Raw genomic sequence first — 19,293 nt, 5'->3', positions numbered from 1 at the left:
TAGCTAACAATGTCTCTCTCCCTCCTCTGCATTACATATTGTCAGATTCTAGCTCATCCCAGTCCCTAACAGTTGCTCTCTATAAAGTCTACCCTGTTTTCTTTATAGAGCTGCTACATAAACAAATAGAAATATTCGTTCCCTTCTCCTTTTACCCAAAAGGTAGACATGATTTTGTCCTCAGTAGGTGGTCAGTGCAGGTTTGGGTGGGGGGATTGTCCATTTTTTGTGTTTCAGGTTGTTGAAACAAGGTCTCATGTAGCCCAGGTTGGCCTGGAACTTGCTATGCATCTTGAATTCCTGTCTCCACCTCCCAAATGCAGGGAGTGTGTGAGCCACCAGGTTGAGCCAAATATTTGTTCTTAAAGGCAAGAATAGATACAGGACTAAGAATAAGCTGCTTCCTCCCTGCGGCGGCTGTAATGATCACAAAGGTAGGATAGCCTTGGGCAATACTGTATCTTCTGTTGCAGCTCCGTGTGAAAAGATGCCACCAATAGACTATATTCCCACCTGAACACCATGGCTTCAACCATTCTGTGTTTTCCTGCATCTGTATAATGAAGCCCAGTCTTACTAGCTTGCAATTAAAAGCTCTATATGCTGACCCTTTTAAAATGGATGTCTTTCCTTATTCTCAAGCTTAAGGAAAAGCAAAGATCTTATAGAGTCCCATGCCCCAATGTATACTTCATGTCTGCTCATTGTTTGCTCAAGAAGAATCTGCTCCAGTTAACACATTATGTCCCACTGATCATGTAAAGCATTTTATGCAGGTATTATCAGCCCTATCTGTTTTGGTACTCCCTTGAGGGCGTTCACAATGATCTGTTTTGGTACTCTCTTGAGGGCTCTCACGATGATCTAGACTCTTACCAAACATTCCTAATGATCTTCTGGTTTTTCAACTGTTCAGCTCAACTCTGAGTGTCTTGTAAATAGGAACTCAGTCATGTGTCATCGTGCTTGAGGAATGATCACATGGCCTCATGTTTCTGGATCGACCCTCTACCCCAGAGCTCCATCCTAGGTCCCACCTCGGTCTTATTTTATACCGTCATTTTGCTCAACATTCAATACAGTGCTAGTCCTTCCTAAATACACATTGGTTGACCTCAAGAGTCTGTGAAGAATTGAGTACTACCTCATAATGATGTCTTAGCATCCGCTTACCTGTTCTAAAAATCGCTCTTTCGCTGGGCAGGCTGCATCCAGTGAAGTTGATGGCCATCACCCACACTTGATAACATCGGTCAGGCTCTAGGTCTTCAAAAATGCAGTAACTTTCCTTCACGGTCAATCTGTATTCTTCCACCAGTTCTAGCAGGAGACACAACTATGAGTTCAAAAGTGACTTCTCAGGTAAACTAAAAATTAATTATTAGAAAAGGTAGCCTAAGTTGGGCCATGGTACTCGGGAGACAGAGGCAGGCAGATCTCTGTGAGTCGGAGACCAGCTTGATCTACAAGAGCTAGTTCCAGGACAGCTAGGACTGTTACACAGAGAGACTCTGTCTCAAAAAAACAAAAAAAAGCCGGGCGGTGGTGGCACACACCTTTAATCCCAGCACTCGGGAGGCAGAGGCAGGTGGATCTCTGTGAGTTCGAGGCCAGCCTGGTCTACAAGAGCTAGTTCCAGGACAGGCTCCAAAGCCACAGAGAAACCCTGTCTCGAAAAATAAAAAAAAATAAATAAATAAAAATAAAAAAACCAAAAAAAAAGAAAAGAAAAAAGAAAAGGTAGTCTATGACTTTTGCAGAGGGCTCAAACTGGTAACTTTACAAATATTATTGTGTGATAATTGATAATTATCTCTTTAGGATACATAAGAAAGCAATAGCACTCTAAAAACTGATACTTACAATGACACATGTGAACATTTATCACAAAAAAATAGCATGCTAGTACATGTCTGCAATTCATAATCCACAATTAAAGTAACGTGTTTCAAAAGAAAATATCAAACTTGTATAGAGTTTGTGTCACTTTAAATTTCAGTAATATAGTCTCCAGGAAAGCTTCAAAACCCAATGCCAACTTCCCATGGGAGTCCATCACTGGAAAAGACCGCTCTGGGCTTTTACTTACGACTCTGTGGGACATCTTTACAGACTAGTAAACAAGTTTGCTATCAGGAGGACTTTCTAGGTTTCAGATCCCGACAGTTGCTCCAGAACTTACTTCAGTGCCACCCTCTGCCAGCTTTGGGGATTAAGAAATGACTGACACATGACCACATATAGAAAACGTGGGATTCGGTTGGGCATCCACGCTGACGGAGACACACCACCACGAGTAGCAGCTAGAAACTTAGCATGTTTATTCTACACATGCTCTCTCTTGCTGAACAAGGAGGCAGGTTGATGGCAGACAACTGAACAGGAGGTACATTCAGGTAACCTTGGTAGGTCTTTAAAGGGGAGCCACATCAGGCTGTAAATGTCGGGAAAGAGAAGCCTAGGGTTGACAGTCTCTATGTACACTGGTCAGTCATTCCTAACCGCTCATGCTTGCCTCACAAAGGGAAGACTTGGCCATCCCTATGGGTCTGAGGCATTGGGGTCCTTGGCAGGGTTGTGTTTATGTAAACAATACACATTCATTCACTCAGGGTTTTATTCTTTCCTTACATATTCCCCCAGGTCGTCTTCCACATCACACATTTCAGAATCCTGTTAACTATCAATTTCTACTTATATAGAAAATATTTAAACTTGATAGGATGATGAACTATTACAAGAAGTGGAAATTGGTTCAATCAAGGCATTTTTTCCTTTTAAAAATTCTTGAATGGTTTTACTTAAAATATTTTTACAGCAAGTATGTTAAGTACTATTGCGAATGCCCACCCCTTTGTTTTTTTTTTATTTGTTTGGGATTTGGGGCTCTTTGATGCAGGATCTCACTCTGGAGCTCAGTCTGGCATGGAATGTTCCATTCTCCTGCCTCCACCTCTGGAGTCTGGAGTTACAGGTGCAAGCTACCTACCACATCTAGTGATACCTTTATTTATTTATTTATTTATTTATTTATTTATTTATTTTGGTTTTTCGAGACAGAGTTTCCCTGTAGTTTCTAGAGCCTGTCCTGGAACTAGCTCTTGTAGACCAGGCTGGCCTCGAACTCAGAGATCCGCCTGCTTCTGCCTCCCGAGTGCTGGGATTAAAGGCATGCGCCACCACCGCCCAGCTAGTGATACCTTTAAAAAAATAATTTTTTGTTTCCCAAATGAAACTTAAGACTCTAGCTGTCTTTCTTTGCCAAGACCCAGGCCATCCTCAGCTATAAAGCGATTCCAGGACAGTCTGGGATATGGGACACTCTGTCTTTAAGAAAAAATAATTAACTTTTAAAAGTGATTTTGAAGTTTCCACAAGAGTGAAATAGTCTACAGTTCTTTCCTCATTACAAAGTGGGCTCCTGCATTTGTAATGGGATGTTGACGCTGCCACATGCTCATCTAATTTCCCAAGTATGTGAGTCTGTCTTCAACAAGCAGCACAGAATGCCAGCATTCCCCACACTGATTCATCAGGAAGTACAGCCTCAAGCTGCCTGGCTCTTAGGTCTTATCGGAAGTTCTGAGCAGAGAGATCTTCACAAAAGCTCAGCTTGTAAGGCCTGCCATCTGCTTACTACAGCAAACGATGTCACTTCTATGGACCCATTACTTAGGGCCACTGATGACTACACCATCCTTGATCCATGCCTTGGGGCTTGTGAACGTGAACTAACCTTACAGGCTTCTTTGAACCTGCAAACCTGACATCCCGTGTTGTGTTTGTGTTGGACTTATTGTAGAGGACACAGCCCTCTATATGGCTCATTTCCCCTTTACGGAGCAGGACACATCATGCCCCTCTTCAGACTTCAGCACTGGCTAAGCCTCAATTCTCTCTGAGAGCTCAAAGTCTAACTTTAATCTGAATCCTAATTATAATATTCATGTTGACCATTATGATGATATTTATATGGTTTTTTCCAGATACCATTTTATAAATTGTTCTTTCTGCTAATATTTTATTATGTGGTTGTTGAGGGATTTTGTTATCATTCTTGTTTTGTAAGTGGCTATAAATGCTTTGTGGAAATGTACACATTTCTATATATATATTAAAATTATACTATATTATAATTAAATTATACATAAATTTATATGCAGGTATAATATATATGTACTTAAGTACTTTACATTAAGATGTAGACACACAGGCCCTGTATCTGTCAGTGCATAGCAATCTTACCGTTTACTTCTTGGTCATCTTGAGGCTCCTCCATGCAGTACACCTGGAATGAGTCCACAACATCCTCCTTGTTCATGCTCCAGTACACTGAAATTGTTGTGCTGGTGGCGGAATTTGGTTCCTGAGGTTCTAGTCTGGGAGGCTGTGGGACTGGAACAGAAGCACAATTCCCTATGATTAGTGTCATTTTATTGGTCGATTGTTTTATTTAAAATATGTTTAACATGTTGTTAAAATTTCAACAATATAGAAACTTAAGTGATTAAAAAAAATAGGTGGAGTCCCTGTTTTCAACATACAGCCCAACTTCATTCCTTGGAGACAGCGTTAGGACTGTCTGTATGTCTCTCCAGGATGTTGCCCAGGCATAAGAGCGTACGCAACACAAACAGAAACTAACCAAAGTGGACCCTTAACTACATCACATTATTCTATATCTTATACTTAGAGAAACTGGCAGTGACTAGTGGTTTATCAAATAACTTGGTTTTACTTCTTAAAATCCCCTCCGATGTGCTTTTTTAAGATAAGAAATGCTATACTATTCTATATTGACATAGTTTATAACAATAAAAAGCGCTGAGTCCTTTCCCAACATTGTTATAGTATCTTCAAGGTGAAGGAAGACTTGCATTAAATATTAGACTAGAATTTTTAAAGCTACAATCCATCTTTTCTTTATAACATGGTATCTCTGCAGCTTTTTTGAATTAATATTTAAAGGTTAGGCAGGGAGTAGAAGTAACCTCTTAATGGAATTCCAAGTAAATTTTAGATGCCTAATCTAATTATGTGGCTCTGAATTTTAAAGACAACAATATTCTTGAGTGTTTTACTGGAGATTTTTGAAACTTATAATTATGTCTATTGGACATTAATGTAATACAAACCAATCTCTATGCAATTATCTTTCTGAGTTTATTAGACATGATCATTGAGCATATTTTATACATCATAGAAAAAGGTTATTCTCACAGTTAAAAAGATGTCACACTTTTAAGATTTGTGCATGTGCTTTCTCCAGCCAACAATTTCCTAAGAGATAAGCTTACTGGAATAATGTAGACGAAATTTATAAGTTGACACTCAGAGAAAAGAAAATAAAGGTTAGCTCAGCAATAAGGTCAAAATGAGAAAGAAAATAAATGGATTTGAAGAATGGAATAAAAAGACAAATTGAAATGATTCAATAGAGATAAAGAGGTAGAGGAATAATGCAATTATAAAAAGTGAGGAACAGACAAGGAGAATGGTCAGGTTCATAGGCTTCACAACTAAGGCTGTCTTTAGGCTAAATGCAAGACCCCCAGCTACTTGTATTATATTAGCCTCAGTTTCTTCATTTAAAAAAAAATTGAATGACTAACACCATTCCATCCTAGGGTTGTTGCATGAAGCAAGACAATGTGTATCGAGTGTTTAATAAATGTGCCTGGCTGGGGGCAGCATCCGGAGGGCAAGACAGCCTTGGCAGGAACACAGAAAATGGAGGAGAGAACAGGGAACTCCTGACAGTGAAGGCTGAACTAGAGTTCCCGTACCTAGTAGGTCACAGCGGCCACAGACACAGGACACGCTGAACAGGCTGCATGGGAAAGTGTATACCAACCTGTCTTGCCTTTCCCCAAACACTGACAGCTGTATCTTCCAACAGAGAATCAGAACTACCCTCAAAAAGTATTCATCCAAAGAGAGGTGATCCAGCAGATTTTCATGTTACCCAGGCTTATGGAAGAGCCAAACAAAACACTTCAATTGTTATTAATCTTCTTTGAAGCAGTGTGGAAAGCTTGGAGCATGAACAATGTGAACTCTCTTCTTCCCACTATAAATTACACATGGAGCTGGAGTTAACCTTGTAAAATGGCAACATCTTTCTATATCCTTTTCTCTCTAGCACAGCTTAGCAAACCTAAAACTGATAGCCAACTCCGTCCCATCATCTAATTTTAAGGTAAAGCCATTGTAGGAGATTAAGCAAAGTATGTAGGCTACAAGTAATTTTGCTTCCACATATGCTCCTCCGTCCAAAGAATTAAAGTTAAAATATCCTTTTCTGCAAACAGAAAATACATTTTCTCTTGAGAACGCGTCAAAGGGGAAGAAGAATATTGCATAGACACAATCTAACAATCATGACTACATTTATAATTCATATTTGGCAGAACACTGGAACCCAGATTTTACATGTTAGTAATTATGCTTACACTTTTACAGGAGTAAACTTGAATAAGTGTGATGCCAAAAAATACAAAGGAAATCTTGTTGTTTTTTTTCGCCAGGAGCCTGGACGCCAGAAGAAGAAGCACCCAGTGCAGCCCCTCTGATTGACTGAATGTGCCAGGAGAGTTTTCACAGTCAGGGACCTAAACATTAATCTTCTTGGATTTCAGTGCCTGGGGCCAAATGTAGATTCCACTCAACCTAGTTTCCAAAATTCCACAGAAGATACAGTCACAGTGACATGCACCTATGATTTCAGCACTCAGAAAACTGAAGCTGAAGGAGCATGAGTCTGATGCCAACTTGGGTTACGTAGTGAGACACTATCTCTAAAAAGCAAATACAAGTCTCCAGGAAAGCAACATCTGCCACAATAGCCAAGAGGTAGAAACAACCCAAGTGTCATCCAGGATGGATGACGGATGGATGGGTGGGTGGATGGAGGATGGATGGAGGATGGATAGATGGATGGAGGGTGTGGAGGATGGATGGATGGATGGATAGATGGACAGATGATAAATGGATGGGTGGATGGATGGATGGATGGATGGACAGATGTTAGATGGATGGATGGATGAACAGATGTTGGATGGATGGATGGATGGATGGGTGGGTGGATGGATGGACAGATGTTGGATGGATGGATGAATGGAGGATGGATAGATGATGGATGGATGGATGGATGGATGGATGGATGGATTGATGGACAGATGTTGGATGGATGGATGGATGGATGGATGGATGGATGTTGGATGGATGGATGGATGGATGGATTGATGGACAGATGTTGGATGGATGGATGGATGGATAGATGATGGATGGATGGATGGATGGACAGATGTTAGATGGATGGATGGATGAACAGATGTTGGATGGATGGATGGATGGATGGATGGATGGATTGATGGACAGATGTTGGATGGATGGATGGATGGATGGATTGATGGACAGATGTTGGATGGATGGATGGATGGATGGATAGATGATGGATGGATGGATGGATGGATGGACAGATGTTAGATGGATGGATGGATGAACAGATGTTGGATGGATGGATTGATGGACAGATGTTGGGTGGATGGATGGATGGATGGATGGATGAATAGATAGATGTTGGATGGATGGATGGATGATGGATGGACAGATGTTGGGTGGGTGGATGGATGGATGGATGGATGGATAAAGCCCATGGCATAGGCATGTAGTTAAGTCTTGAACACCAAAGTTGTGACACGTTACAAACAGGAGTGAACACAGAGGAAAATAAGCTAAGTAGAATGAGCCAGTCACAAAGAGACACTATCTGATTACACTTACTCAAGGCGCTGCAAGTCATCAAACTCAGAGAAAAAGAAAAGGAGTGGCAATTTCTGGGATCTAGAGGAAGAGGGAGCTAGTGTTTGGTGGTTTAGAGTATGCAGAGATTCAATCTTGCAACAAGAAATTCTGGGATATATACGGTGGTACTAATTGTCAAGACATGAACAGACTTCGTGTTACATTTATACATTAAATGTACACAATTAAAGATGGCTAATATGCCAGGTGTGGTGGTACACACCTTTAATCCTAGCAGTAGGTAGGTAGAAGCAAGCAGATCTCTGATTTCTAGGCTAGCCTGGTTGAGTGCCAGGCCAGCCAGGGTTTAATGATAAGACCAAAATAAATAACAAATAAAACAAAATAAAAAGTAAGATAAAAATGAGTAGTAGTATGGTAAGTTATTTTTTAAAGAAAATAAAGTTTTCTTTTAAAATAAAGTTATTTTATTTGTTTTTTTAATTATGGTATACATGTGTGTTCTATGTGGGCACATGTACATATGAGAACTGATACCCATGGAGTCCAAAAGAAAGCCTCAGAGACCCCGAAGTTGGAGTTATGTGCAGTTATGTGCTAAGATCTAAACCCAGGTCCTCTGCAAGTGCAAGACACACTCTTTACTGCTGAGCCATCTCCCCAGCCCCTATATGGCAAATTATATTTTATCTTACCACAATTAAAAACAAATCTAAGATCCAGTGTCAAAGAGGCTAGCTATGACGTCATTGGTGTTTCTCTTCTCTTTCCCTGTCATGGGGGCATTGGATGAGGTACAGAGACTCAAGGCCTGATTCCCCCACTATACCAGTCGTGTAGTCCCGAGCAACAGGATGCTTTGTGCTCCTCTCGCTCCTTACATGTCGAGCGGGAAACTAACTAAACTCCTCTGGGCCTGATGTGGGGATGAAATGACTGACGGCCCAGCCTCTGTGGTACCGCTGCCTCTCACAGGGGGAGCTTACTTTCTGTGTAATCCAACGGAGCCCGATCCTCAAGGGCCTTGTATCTGAATGGTTTCATTGGTCACAGAACAAAAACATCTAGGCTCTGGGCCATTTACTCTGCAAGGCAGACACATAGCAGTGTGGGCCATTCCCAGGCCTCTCTCCCCAGAAACACGCTTCCCAGGGTGACAGCTACCGGTCTGTCACTGTGTGGTTCTGTGGCTTCTAAAATACGTAAAAAGCTTCCTTCACTCACTAGTCTTGTGAATGGGCAGGTGCGCAAACGGGCAGTTGTGTATAACCAAACCTTAAAATGGACAGCAAATACCCTTCCACCTGGGACAGCTCTGAAGAGAATTCATTGGTGTAAATGACTGAACTGTCTACTTTAAAGGATTTGAGTATTTTGCAGGGAGTGTTTAGGGGGGAGGCTGTCTTTTTAAAAGACACGGCAGATTCTGGCTGGTTCCTAAACTAGAACCCTTCCGACAGGAATGTGGGTTTTAAACACGGCTGCGGTCTGTGAGGTAAATCTGACAAGGGTGTACCTCCTGATGAGGACATCTGAGCACCCTATACAGTAAGCAGAACCCAGTAACCAGGAAAACGGCAGCCTCAAGCATTTAAATGTTGCATTGCCTCGTTTGCTAAAATAGAACATTAAAAAATAATTTGAAAAGCTGGCAGGATGCGCTGACAGCTGAGTGGGAGGCTCCTGGCTACAGACCATGATGCTGAGCTGTGGGTTCTCTAAGCTAATCTGTTTGGCTTGGGGAGGGGAGGGGTAAGTAAAGAAGGGGAGGAAGGAACTGAGTTGAAGAGGGGGAAAACTACTTATAAGGTAAAATTCATTCGCCGCATGTGAAAGTATTTTATTCCATTTTACCTATCTGCCGGGCTGCTGGTATGAAGTAATTTTTTTTGCACAGAGGTAGAGAAATTCTAGTTTTCAAAAAATAGGATTAAAAAAAAGGGGAACCCTTCAGTTCCAGTCACTTCAGCTCTCCTGATCAGGCCCCAGCAGAGCCTCGAAGGGAAAGGGATGACATCACAGAGATGAGCAGCTGGCCCCGCATCATCTCTGAGCCGAGCTTCCAACCCTGACAGCCCACGCCCATCTTCCCCCAGTTACAGAAATTTGACAGAGCAGTCAAGCAAGAGCTGCCAAGAGCCATCGAGGTAAGTAATCCATTAAAATGCTCACCAGCGGCTTGTTTCAGCATCTGGTCACCTCTCGCCGAGCTGTCATCGTAGTGCTCAAACCGCGAGAAGGCGGCGGGCATGTTCTCTAAGGAAGCGGTGCTCTCCATCGCTGAAAGCAGTCTGCCAAGGGAACAGAGCTCCACTAAGTCGGGAAAGCACGGACACAGAGCCCAAGCGGCTCTTCCTGTTCGGCTCCAAGCCGGTGGGTGCAAGGTCCCGCCACCCCCAGGTATCCAAAAGCATCGGGAAATATGTGCATCTAAAATCCATTTGTTCTTAGACACCTGGTGATACCAGAGGTCTCACTCTCAAAGTTGAAAACTATCAAATTATCTAGCCTCAAGTTCCTTTCTAATAAATAAGTCCTGGATATTGCACACGAGTGATTTTTTTCCTAAAGGATATAATATCCCAAGCCAGTCTGGAAATTTCCAAGCTATAGGGATGGGATGCTGGTCTCAACCCTCAACACCAAGCTTCCGGTAGTACAAAAGATAATACTCACCTACTATGTGGCAGACTCTGTTCTAGGGCCTGGGAATCTAAGTGTGAAAGCAAGGCCAGCCATTTTAGAAGACAGGCCCCAGCTTCCAAAGGGATGGATTCTGTAACCCAAGCCCTTCTCAGGGAAGGTGCCCCACCTGGTGTAGGAGGTCCTTCTTATATTTGTGTTGCTTTCATTGGTTGAATACAGAAAACTGCCTTGGCCTTTTGATAGCGCAGAAAATTAGGTGGGCGGGGTAGACAGAATAGGATGCTGGGAAGAAGGCAGGCAGAGAGAGCTGCCTTGGAGTCGCCAGAGTCAGACATGCTGAATCTTTCCCGTTAAGTTCTGCACAGATTATTAGATGTGGGTTAAAGCAAGATGCGAGAGTTGGCCAAGCAGAGGCTAGAGCTAATGGCCAGGCAGCGATTTGATTAATACAGATTTTTCTGTGTGATTATTTCCAGCATGAGCTAGCCGGGTGGCTGGGACGACAAGCAGCCCACCAGCCCAGGTGTAAGCCAGTCAGGCAGCGGACACAGCCTGCTCCTCCTTTATACTACACCCACCCGCACAAGCACTGAGCATCTGGGGCCAGGTATCACACAGAAGGTACGTGCATAAAAGACAAAGCCAGGTTTGCTCTGAAGAAGAAAATGGGAGGGGAGTTTCCAACATGACCTGTCTTTAGCCAGAGTGGCCTCAGAGTGGCCCAGGGCTCCTCGTTTGGTGCCTCACACAAGCCTGGAATGCTCTTGTAGCAAGGAAGTCAACTTTGAGGAATTGCATTGGCTCCCTTCCCTGGACTCCTGGATTTCCAGCACCAGAACCAGCCTGAGGCCTTTGTGCTGGCTGCTGGTACTCTCCACCTGGATACGCTGGCTCAGTGCCTCCCTTCATCTAGCTCAGCTCTCTGTTCAAATGTAGCGCCCTGGAGAAAGGCTGCGAATGGGGTGAGGTCGTCCCCACCAGCCTTCCTGCAGCCCCTTACCTTGTTGTTTGATTTCCTGGTATTTATCGAGGCCTAGTTAGTTCGTTAACTGTCAACTTCACAAAACTATAATTTACATGCAGGAGAAGGTGGCCTCGTTCAATATTATAGTGCAATGCCTTACTTGATGCGTAGTAGGCGTTTAGTAAATATATCTTGATTTAATAAGAGGCCAATGGTTTAATCTGTGTAGAAATCAGGATCTTACAGGCTTAGTAAATCTGGTGTTACAATAAGGGGGGAAGATCGTGAAATGGCTTAGAGCCCCAGTCTATGCTTACTATTGTGAAACATGATAAAATTCACTCCTATTTGATTTGGGGGAAAATGCTTCAGTGAGGCCTTCGGGGTATTAAAAATGAGCAGGAATTTCTGAGGCAATAAAGAGAGAGTAAAGGTGTTGCAGATGGGAAAATGGCATGAGCACCAGCCGGAGATGCCGAGGAGCACAGCTCACTACAGAGCAGAGCACACACGGGTGTTGAAAAACAGAGCCAGGTGTGAGAGGAGAAATTTTGTGACTTGAGGAGGAAGGGCCTTCCACACACCCTGAAAATTTCCGTTTTATCTCTTAGGATAAGGGCAGTCACAGAATTGTTTGCCTAAGGGATGGGTAGACAGCCCTGACTAGCCACTGAGGAAAGATCAGAGCCAGCACACAAGGTAGGCATTCCCAACAGAGGCTGAGTCCCATGAAGCATGCAGAGCCAGACATCTCCTCTCCCACACCAGCTCCAGGGGGAAGACTTAGTTGGTATCCCTCTCAACAGGTGAAGAGAGAGAGGGCACAACAAAGCATTGTGTTGAGAGGCCCTCACTGTCAGCATCCCCCCAACCTAGATGGAGGAGATTAAAAGCCCATATTAAGGCTTTGGGGTGTAGAATATAAAAATAAACTAGGAAAAATTATAATTTTTAAGTGGTGATCAGAGCTGGAGAGGAGACTCAACAGTTGAGAGCACTTGTTGCTCTTGCAGAGGAGCCAGGTTCAAGTTCCAGTACCCACATGGTGGCTTACAACCCAGTTCCAGGGGGATTCCATTGCCCTCTTCTGATCTTGGGCATGAGGCATGCATGTTATACACAAACATACATGTAGGCAAAACACCCATGCCACAAAAATAAAAAACAAAAAAAGTAGACAATATGCACACTAAGTCTTCTCAATACGTTTCACTGACTAACACTACAGAAGCTGCCTGTAGATACCACAGTAAAATGTCTGAGTTTTCTCTTGTACACCGACCCATTCAATTTTAAAAGCAAGTTGATAGCTGATATCCTTTTACAAGTCAGTCTTACAATGGTGGAGACTCCCCTGTTCACTATTATAGGACAGAAGAACAAACACCAAGGGGAATGCATCCCCTCAACACAGCAGCATTTGTAAAGCAAAAAATGTGGTGTTCAAGATATGCAAATGTTGGGTCTAAATATGCTTGACAGCATTCCTTAATTGAAGCATATGAGTGCCAAAAAATCAATTAATATAAAAGCTCTGTCTTCAGAGATATGAAGTGAGGAAAAAAAGCAGGGAAGAAACAAGTAAGAAAATAAGAAAGTAAACTAGACTTAGCACTTCCTACAGAGAGGAAATAGAAGTCATCTTGAAGACTCACAGTTGTGTATATGTTCATGTTCATAGTGCTTTCTTTAGGTGCTCATATTTCTATCAAATCCAAGGTTGTGTTGTCCTTTAATTCACTACATAAAAAATATTGGTTATACCAAGACCTACACAACTCATTGAACATGGTGATATCAAACTGATGCCTACCTAGAGTCTCCACCCCTACATTCTGGTGTCTTTGATACAACAGTGTACTGTGCACGGTACCAAAAGAGAGACATAAACACCAACCCAGCCACAAACCCCTTTGATCCATAATGGTGTCCACCCTGCAAGATATACTAGGGCCATGGTGGCACAACGTTTGTGGGAGGAACCAACTAGTAACTGATTTGACTTCACACACACTCCATGATATGAAACCCAACACTTCTCGGGTGACCAGAACCAGGGACCAGATAGCCTAGAGACCTAGGATAAAACCAGATAATGCTTGTCTGAAAACAGAAAAAAAAAAAACCAAAATGCAGGGGTAAAATGACTCCTGAAGATCTTCTGCTATCCTCATAGATCAGGGCCTTATTCAGCCATCATTGGAGAAGCTTCCTCCTACAGCAGATGGGAACAATACAGAGACCCAGAGCCAGACACTATGCAGACAGTGAAAGAGACCTTGGAATACTCAGCCCTAAATGAGATGCCTTCACCAAATCCCTCCCGCCCCCCTCATACCTCAGGGAACCCCAAAGAAGAGGAGGCAGGAAGAGTTCAAAGCCAGAGGGGAAAGCCACTGAGAAAGCAAAACCCTCTAAATCAACAAGAGCAAAAGCTTATATGAGCTCACAGAGATGGAGGCAGCATGCACAGGGTCTGCACGGGTCTGCATGAGATCCTCGGGGCATATATTATGACTGCCAGTCTAGTGTTTTTATGGGATCACTCTGTGTGTGAACAGGGGGGGTCTCTGATTCTTGTGCCTTCTCTCGGGCTCTTTTCCTTCTGCTGTTGGTTTGTCGTGTCCACCTCTGATGTGATAGTTTCTGTTTTATCTTATTGTATTTTATCTTTGTTATTTTTTTTTAAATGAATGAATGAATGAAAACCTGGCCACTAGCGCAAAAGCTAACAACTGAACTGTCATTTACGCATTCTGGGAGAGAGAAAATCAGTTTTCTCCCATGGAGCGACACTGGGTCTGTCAATCACTCCAGGGCAGGCCTCATGCTCAAGAGTAGTTGACCAACATACAATAGACTCCACTGGTTTTTGTGTGTGCTTTTATTTGGTTGCAGTTTCGCGTTTTATGGTTAATTTTGTTTTGTTTTCTTGTTTGGGGGGGTTGTTATTTTGATTTTCTGTTTGTTTGCTTGTGTGTTTGTGTGTTGTTTGTTTGAGAAAGAACTTAAAGTTAGGTGGGTAGGATATGGAGGGGAGAGGATCTGGAAGGACTTCAGGGAGAGCAATATTATGATTGATGTATATTTAGATTTAAAGGTTATTTTAAATAATAAATATATAATAAAAAGAAAAAATATTGATTATCCCAAGTATATTCCCTTGTGATATGCAGCAATAGTAAAAATTAATTCACTTCCAGTTGGGAGTGAAAAATGAATTAATTAAAATGACATATAAATTACCAAGTTAAAACATAACACCAAAGAAATGGTGTTTAGTATGCAATGGCTGTCATTCATATTAGTGGTGATCAAGTATCTAGAAAAGTAAAACCATCCTTCAGCATTTTTAAAGAAAAGGCGTTTATAAATTTTCAGCCACCAAGTTTTCTTCCTGATCATTACCTTATACATATGGAAGGGATAAAAATAATTAAATTTGCATCTATATCGTCCAGAGTATGTGAAGCGGCACTGTGCGTCCACCTATTTTTAACTTAAAGATCAGTAATGTAATTACATTACTGATCTTTAAGTTAAAAAACATGTGGATCACTCCTTGAGTACGAGTTCCTGACAGGCATCCATGGGAGCGAGTAAGGAGCCTCACACTAACCTATAACCCTCCAAGGAGTGGGGTTGGGACTCCAGGGGAGTCCAGCACTGTCAGTTCTGGAACCCACTGGGTCTGAGAACAGACTGTTCTCACTCAGAGGTTCCCAGGCATGCCTGTCCATCCCAGTCACCCAGGAAGATCTGAAAACACCCAGACACACTTCAAACCAATGAAGCCCTGCTGCTAGGGTTTACGAATCACACAGCATCAGCAACAGCAGGTTTCAGTTGTTTGTTTTGCTTTGTTTCTTCTGAGACAGGGTTTCTCTGTGTAGTCCTGGCTGTCCTGGAACTCTCTTTGTAGACTGGGCTGGTCTTGAACTCAGAGATCTGCTACTTCTAAGCCTGGAGCACTGGGATTAAAGGTATGCACCACCACACCTGGCTTAGCATCAGCGGGGTTAGTGTTCCTCAAGTGACTACTTACAGTACAGCCACTGTTATTAAACTCTGGCCAACTAATGCCAGCACTATCCTTAAATAGGTCTTATAAAGTATATTGGCACTATGTTATAAGTAAATAAGATTTATTCCTGTGGCTTCAGTTATCTGAAAAATATCAGGTTTCCTATTCAAACTCCTTTTTTATATATATCCCAGATAAATATTTCCAATTTCAGTCTCAGCTGTTTACTCTCTGCCACTGAACTTCAGTAGATATAAGCTCAAGATAATATTTGTAACTCAGAAATGGACATTTACGATTCCACTAACATCATAAAACCTTGGGCTCAACAAGCAGGAGAGAGCTCAAGTTCTTGCTGTCGGACAGAAGCAAAAGGGGTTGGATCGGTGTTTGGATGGCAGCAGAGCTGATCCAGGAAACAAACAGAATCCTGATGTCTGTGTCTTCACACACACCACTTTCCAATCATGCTGACATTTTGCCTCTCAGAAGAATGAAGAATCTCTTAGACCAGTGATAGGAGCATCATCAAAACAGAGTGCAAACAATGGGAAGGTTGATTAGATTAGCTGAGCAGAACGGGAAGGGTAAGCACAGAGCTATCTTCTGAAGAGAAAATGAGTGAACATGCCATCAGGGCAACAGAAGTCCTAAAATGGTCCATGGCAGCAAAGAATGATTGCTTCAAATGCTCATATTTAGCCAATAAGTCTAATCATTTATAAGTTTTATTTTTGTATTCAGTAGCAGCAGAGATGGTTGAGATTAGATCGAAAATACAGACTACATCTCAGGGAAGCAGTTAAAAATCTACACTATGATAATTGTTATTTAACCAAAGCACATGCAATTTTCTCCTGAAACTGTCATTTAGTGTTTAAAAGCACTGTGTCTACGAGCGAAAACCCAGCAGCTCCAGTGATGTGTTTGTAATTGGCAGCTCCCCCCGCCCCTCCCCCAGCACCCCACCATGCTTTCCTCAGCCCTGCTGCATGGCACCATGCTGCATATATACCTTTCATTGATTTCTTCAAATGACTTGGGTTGGGAGAAGAGGAGAGAGAGAGAGAGAGAGAGAGAGAGAGAGAGAGAGAGAGAGAGAGAGAGAGAGAGAGAGAGAGAGAGAGGCTAATTAACAACAGAGAGTAAAAGCATCAAAAATCAAACATGTTAAGCAATCTCTCTGCCTAAGCATCCCTCAGGCCATTTGTCTTTGGGACTTAGGTTAAAAAGCGGGGGAAGGTGGTACTCAGAGGGGGTGAGAGCTGTGTGGAACGAGGGGCCTTCATTAGCAGTTTGCCTTGCTCTCTTTGATAGGCAAGGCAGACGGTGAGCGGTTGCAGTCTACTTCTATCTATTGACAAATATTTTAGAATTCTGTAAAGCAAGGAAAAAATGACTCAGTGTGGGCTTTACATATAATGGAACTAGCAGTTATCTTGAAGGACTATCTTCTCTCTACTTCCAGTAGTCTCCAATTTTTCTAGGATAGATAAATTTGACCAAAAGCAGAAACAAATGTTTTCCCCTCCTAATCTGTTCTCCTAGAGAGAAAGAAATATTCTCATTAAACAAAGGTTACTGTGAAGCACAAAGTGCCTTATTAATGTTATACTTCATAAGAGGGTCCTAATTTTAAAATATTAAAGCTTTGCCTTAATTAAACAGAAAGCCACATAATGATTTTAAATTCTCCTTTGAGGGTGGCCATATTCACTTGATCTGAATTTGCCCTGGCCAGAGGTGTCTCTAGGGGCCAATCATGAGATTTTTATAATGCCTGGTTTAGCCTCAGTCTCTCTCCCAACTTCACTGGGAGTTCTGGGAAGATGGGGAGCTTTGAAAGGGGGGGGTCCCCTCTCAGCACAAAGGGAAAGTTTCTACTTGACAATTAGGCTTGTGTCTGTTCTCTGGGAAAACATCTGTATTAGTCCTGGTTAATCATGAGTGTGTAGAGAGCCAGCATCTTCTGGAACATTCTAGGGATTTATGAGGAACAACCTGAGGTGTATCCAAGAGAGGATTGTTCTCCACAAGGGCCTTGTTTGTCTTAAGGAAACTTGTCATGAGGAAGCTGCTGCTAGCAATATCCCTGTCCTGTTTGAGGAAGGTGTCCCTATTAAGCCTCCCTTATACATCAAAAGGGAAGCAAAATGTTACTGTCAGCTGCTTGGTAAGGGCAGATGGAATGCCATGTGAGAGGTCACCTCAGATGCCAGCGTGCATAGGACAGACCCAGAGACCAGCATGAAGATGCTGGATCATAGGAGGCTGGGCAGGAAAGGCATAAATAAGGCTGTGAGGGGGTTCTCCAATCTCAGAAAGCATCAACCTTCTGTCACATGATGCTAGGGCAGCCTCCTCCCATGGATCTCTCCAGGATCTAGGAAATCGGACCACTAGGGTTTCTGGACCTTTTCTGTAGTGGAAGCATCATAGATGACCAGAGAACTTCATCACCTGGAGAAACAGATCTTTCTGGGTTTGCTTTGGAGTCATTTCTTGCTTTTATTTTTTTTCTGTAGTTTTTCTCAAGACAGGGTTTTACTGTGTAGCCTTGGCTATCCTGGAACTCACTCTGTAGACCAGGCTGGCCTTGAACTCACAGAGTGCTGGGACTAAAGTCATGTGCCCCCACACCCCCACTGCTTTATTTGTTGTTTGAGACAGAGCCTTGAGGTATAGAACCGACTGGCCTTGTACCTGGGGTTGTGCTGCCCGGCTTCCCAAGCTCTGTGGTTACAGAGATGTGCCCCTGAACCCAGTTTATAAACAAATTTAGGACGAGTTTTCAAAGCAGGCCTTGTGTCAGCATCGGCCCCAAGCGTCGGGCCTGCTTCCTGTGGTACTTACGGCCAGGAAAACTGTCTCATCAAGCTCCTCGGCTTCTCTCACAATGGCCTCCAAGGTATCCTTGGCCGTGTCCATGCTCTGCAGAAAGTGGACCATCTGGTCATGCAGGAACTCCATTTTCTTCTTCTTCACTTCCTCGAAGCTCTGGGCTTTCTCGTCGTACTGTGCCAAAACCTTCTTCATCATTTCCTCGTTTTGTTCTTCCAGACGTTTCTCGTTTTTGCTGCAGTTTTCCTAGCGGGACAGGATGACAGCCCTTCTTACTGAACAGAGCAGTAACGCCTTTGTTTGCTTTGGAAGAACTGGCCTCTGATGTCCCAGCAAAAGAGTCAAACATTAAGAACATGGTCTAAACTTCCAGCTTCTATATCGGCTTTGCTGTAATTAGCTTTGCAATGGAATTCACTGCAAGAACACCATCAAAAAGGAGCGGAAAGATCAAAATTTAAAAAGAAAGAAAAGAAAATCACATCTGGGCAGGATCGTGGCCCTTGGGTCATGGAAAGACTTTGTGTGATTTTCCCTCCTCTGCACCAGTGTTCTCTGGGAGGGGCATTTTTACCACCGTGGAAGGAACTTTATTGTCCATTGGGACACAGCCGGCGATTGGCTATCCTCACTAGAGTGACAGGGGAGGGGACAATAAAGCAGTTATTCACTGATCTACAGTGTCAGCAAGGGATTGGACAGTCAGCTTCTGCAGTCCTGGAGCCCGCTTTAGTCCAGACTGACAGCCGCTGGTATCTGGGCCACCTCTAAGTGAGGACAAAATGTTCCTACCCACGGTCTTCACAGAGAGGGGCAGAAGATAACAGATATGCACTATATACTACACAACACACACTTTATAACACACACGCATACACACACTATACACCACACACACACACATACATATATACTACATATACCACACAATACACAAGCACTGTACACCACATATACACATACATGTAATTAGTCTTTCTTATTCAATTTTATTTGGATTCCAGCCCCCAAATTATAACACAGAGACTTAATATTAATTATGAAAGCTTGG

At 42.8% G+C, this 19,293-nt stretch overlaps 1 protein-coding gene across 1 annotated transcript in view; it reads right to left on the bottom strand.

Moving 5' to 3' along the window:
• The window catches only part of Cmya5 (cardiomyopathy associated 5), a 97,481-nt gene that overhangs the window by 23,187 nt on the left and 55,001 nt on the right, over positions 1-19,293 (bottom strand). Inside the window, exons 7-11 of the mRNA XM_038323712.1 lie at positions 18,255-18,488; positions 16,417-16,439; positions 9,940-10,058; positions 4,246-4,395; positions 1,174-1,320 (exon numbers count right to left, since the gene is read on the bottom strand). Coding sequence (XP_038179640.1) covers positions 1,174-1,320; positions 4,246-4,395; positions 9,940-10,058; positions 16,417-16,439; positions 18,255-18,488 — 673 coding nt within the window. The remainder of the gene's footprint in view (positions 1-1,173; positions 1,321-4,245; positions 4,396-9,939; positions 10,059-16,416; positions 16,440-18,254; positions 18,489-19,293) is intronic.

Source organism: Arvicola amphibius, chromosome 3 (assembly GCF_903992535.2).
Source record: "Arvicola amphibius chromosome 3, mArvAmp1.2, whole genome shotgun sequence".
Taxonomy (NCBI): Eukaryota; Metazoa; Chordata; class Mammalia; order Rodentia; family Cricetidae; genus Arvicola; species Arvicola amphibius.
Note: the sequence above shows the minus strand (reverse complement) of the source record. Positions and strands in the feature narration are given on the sequence as shown.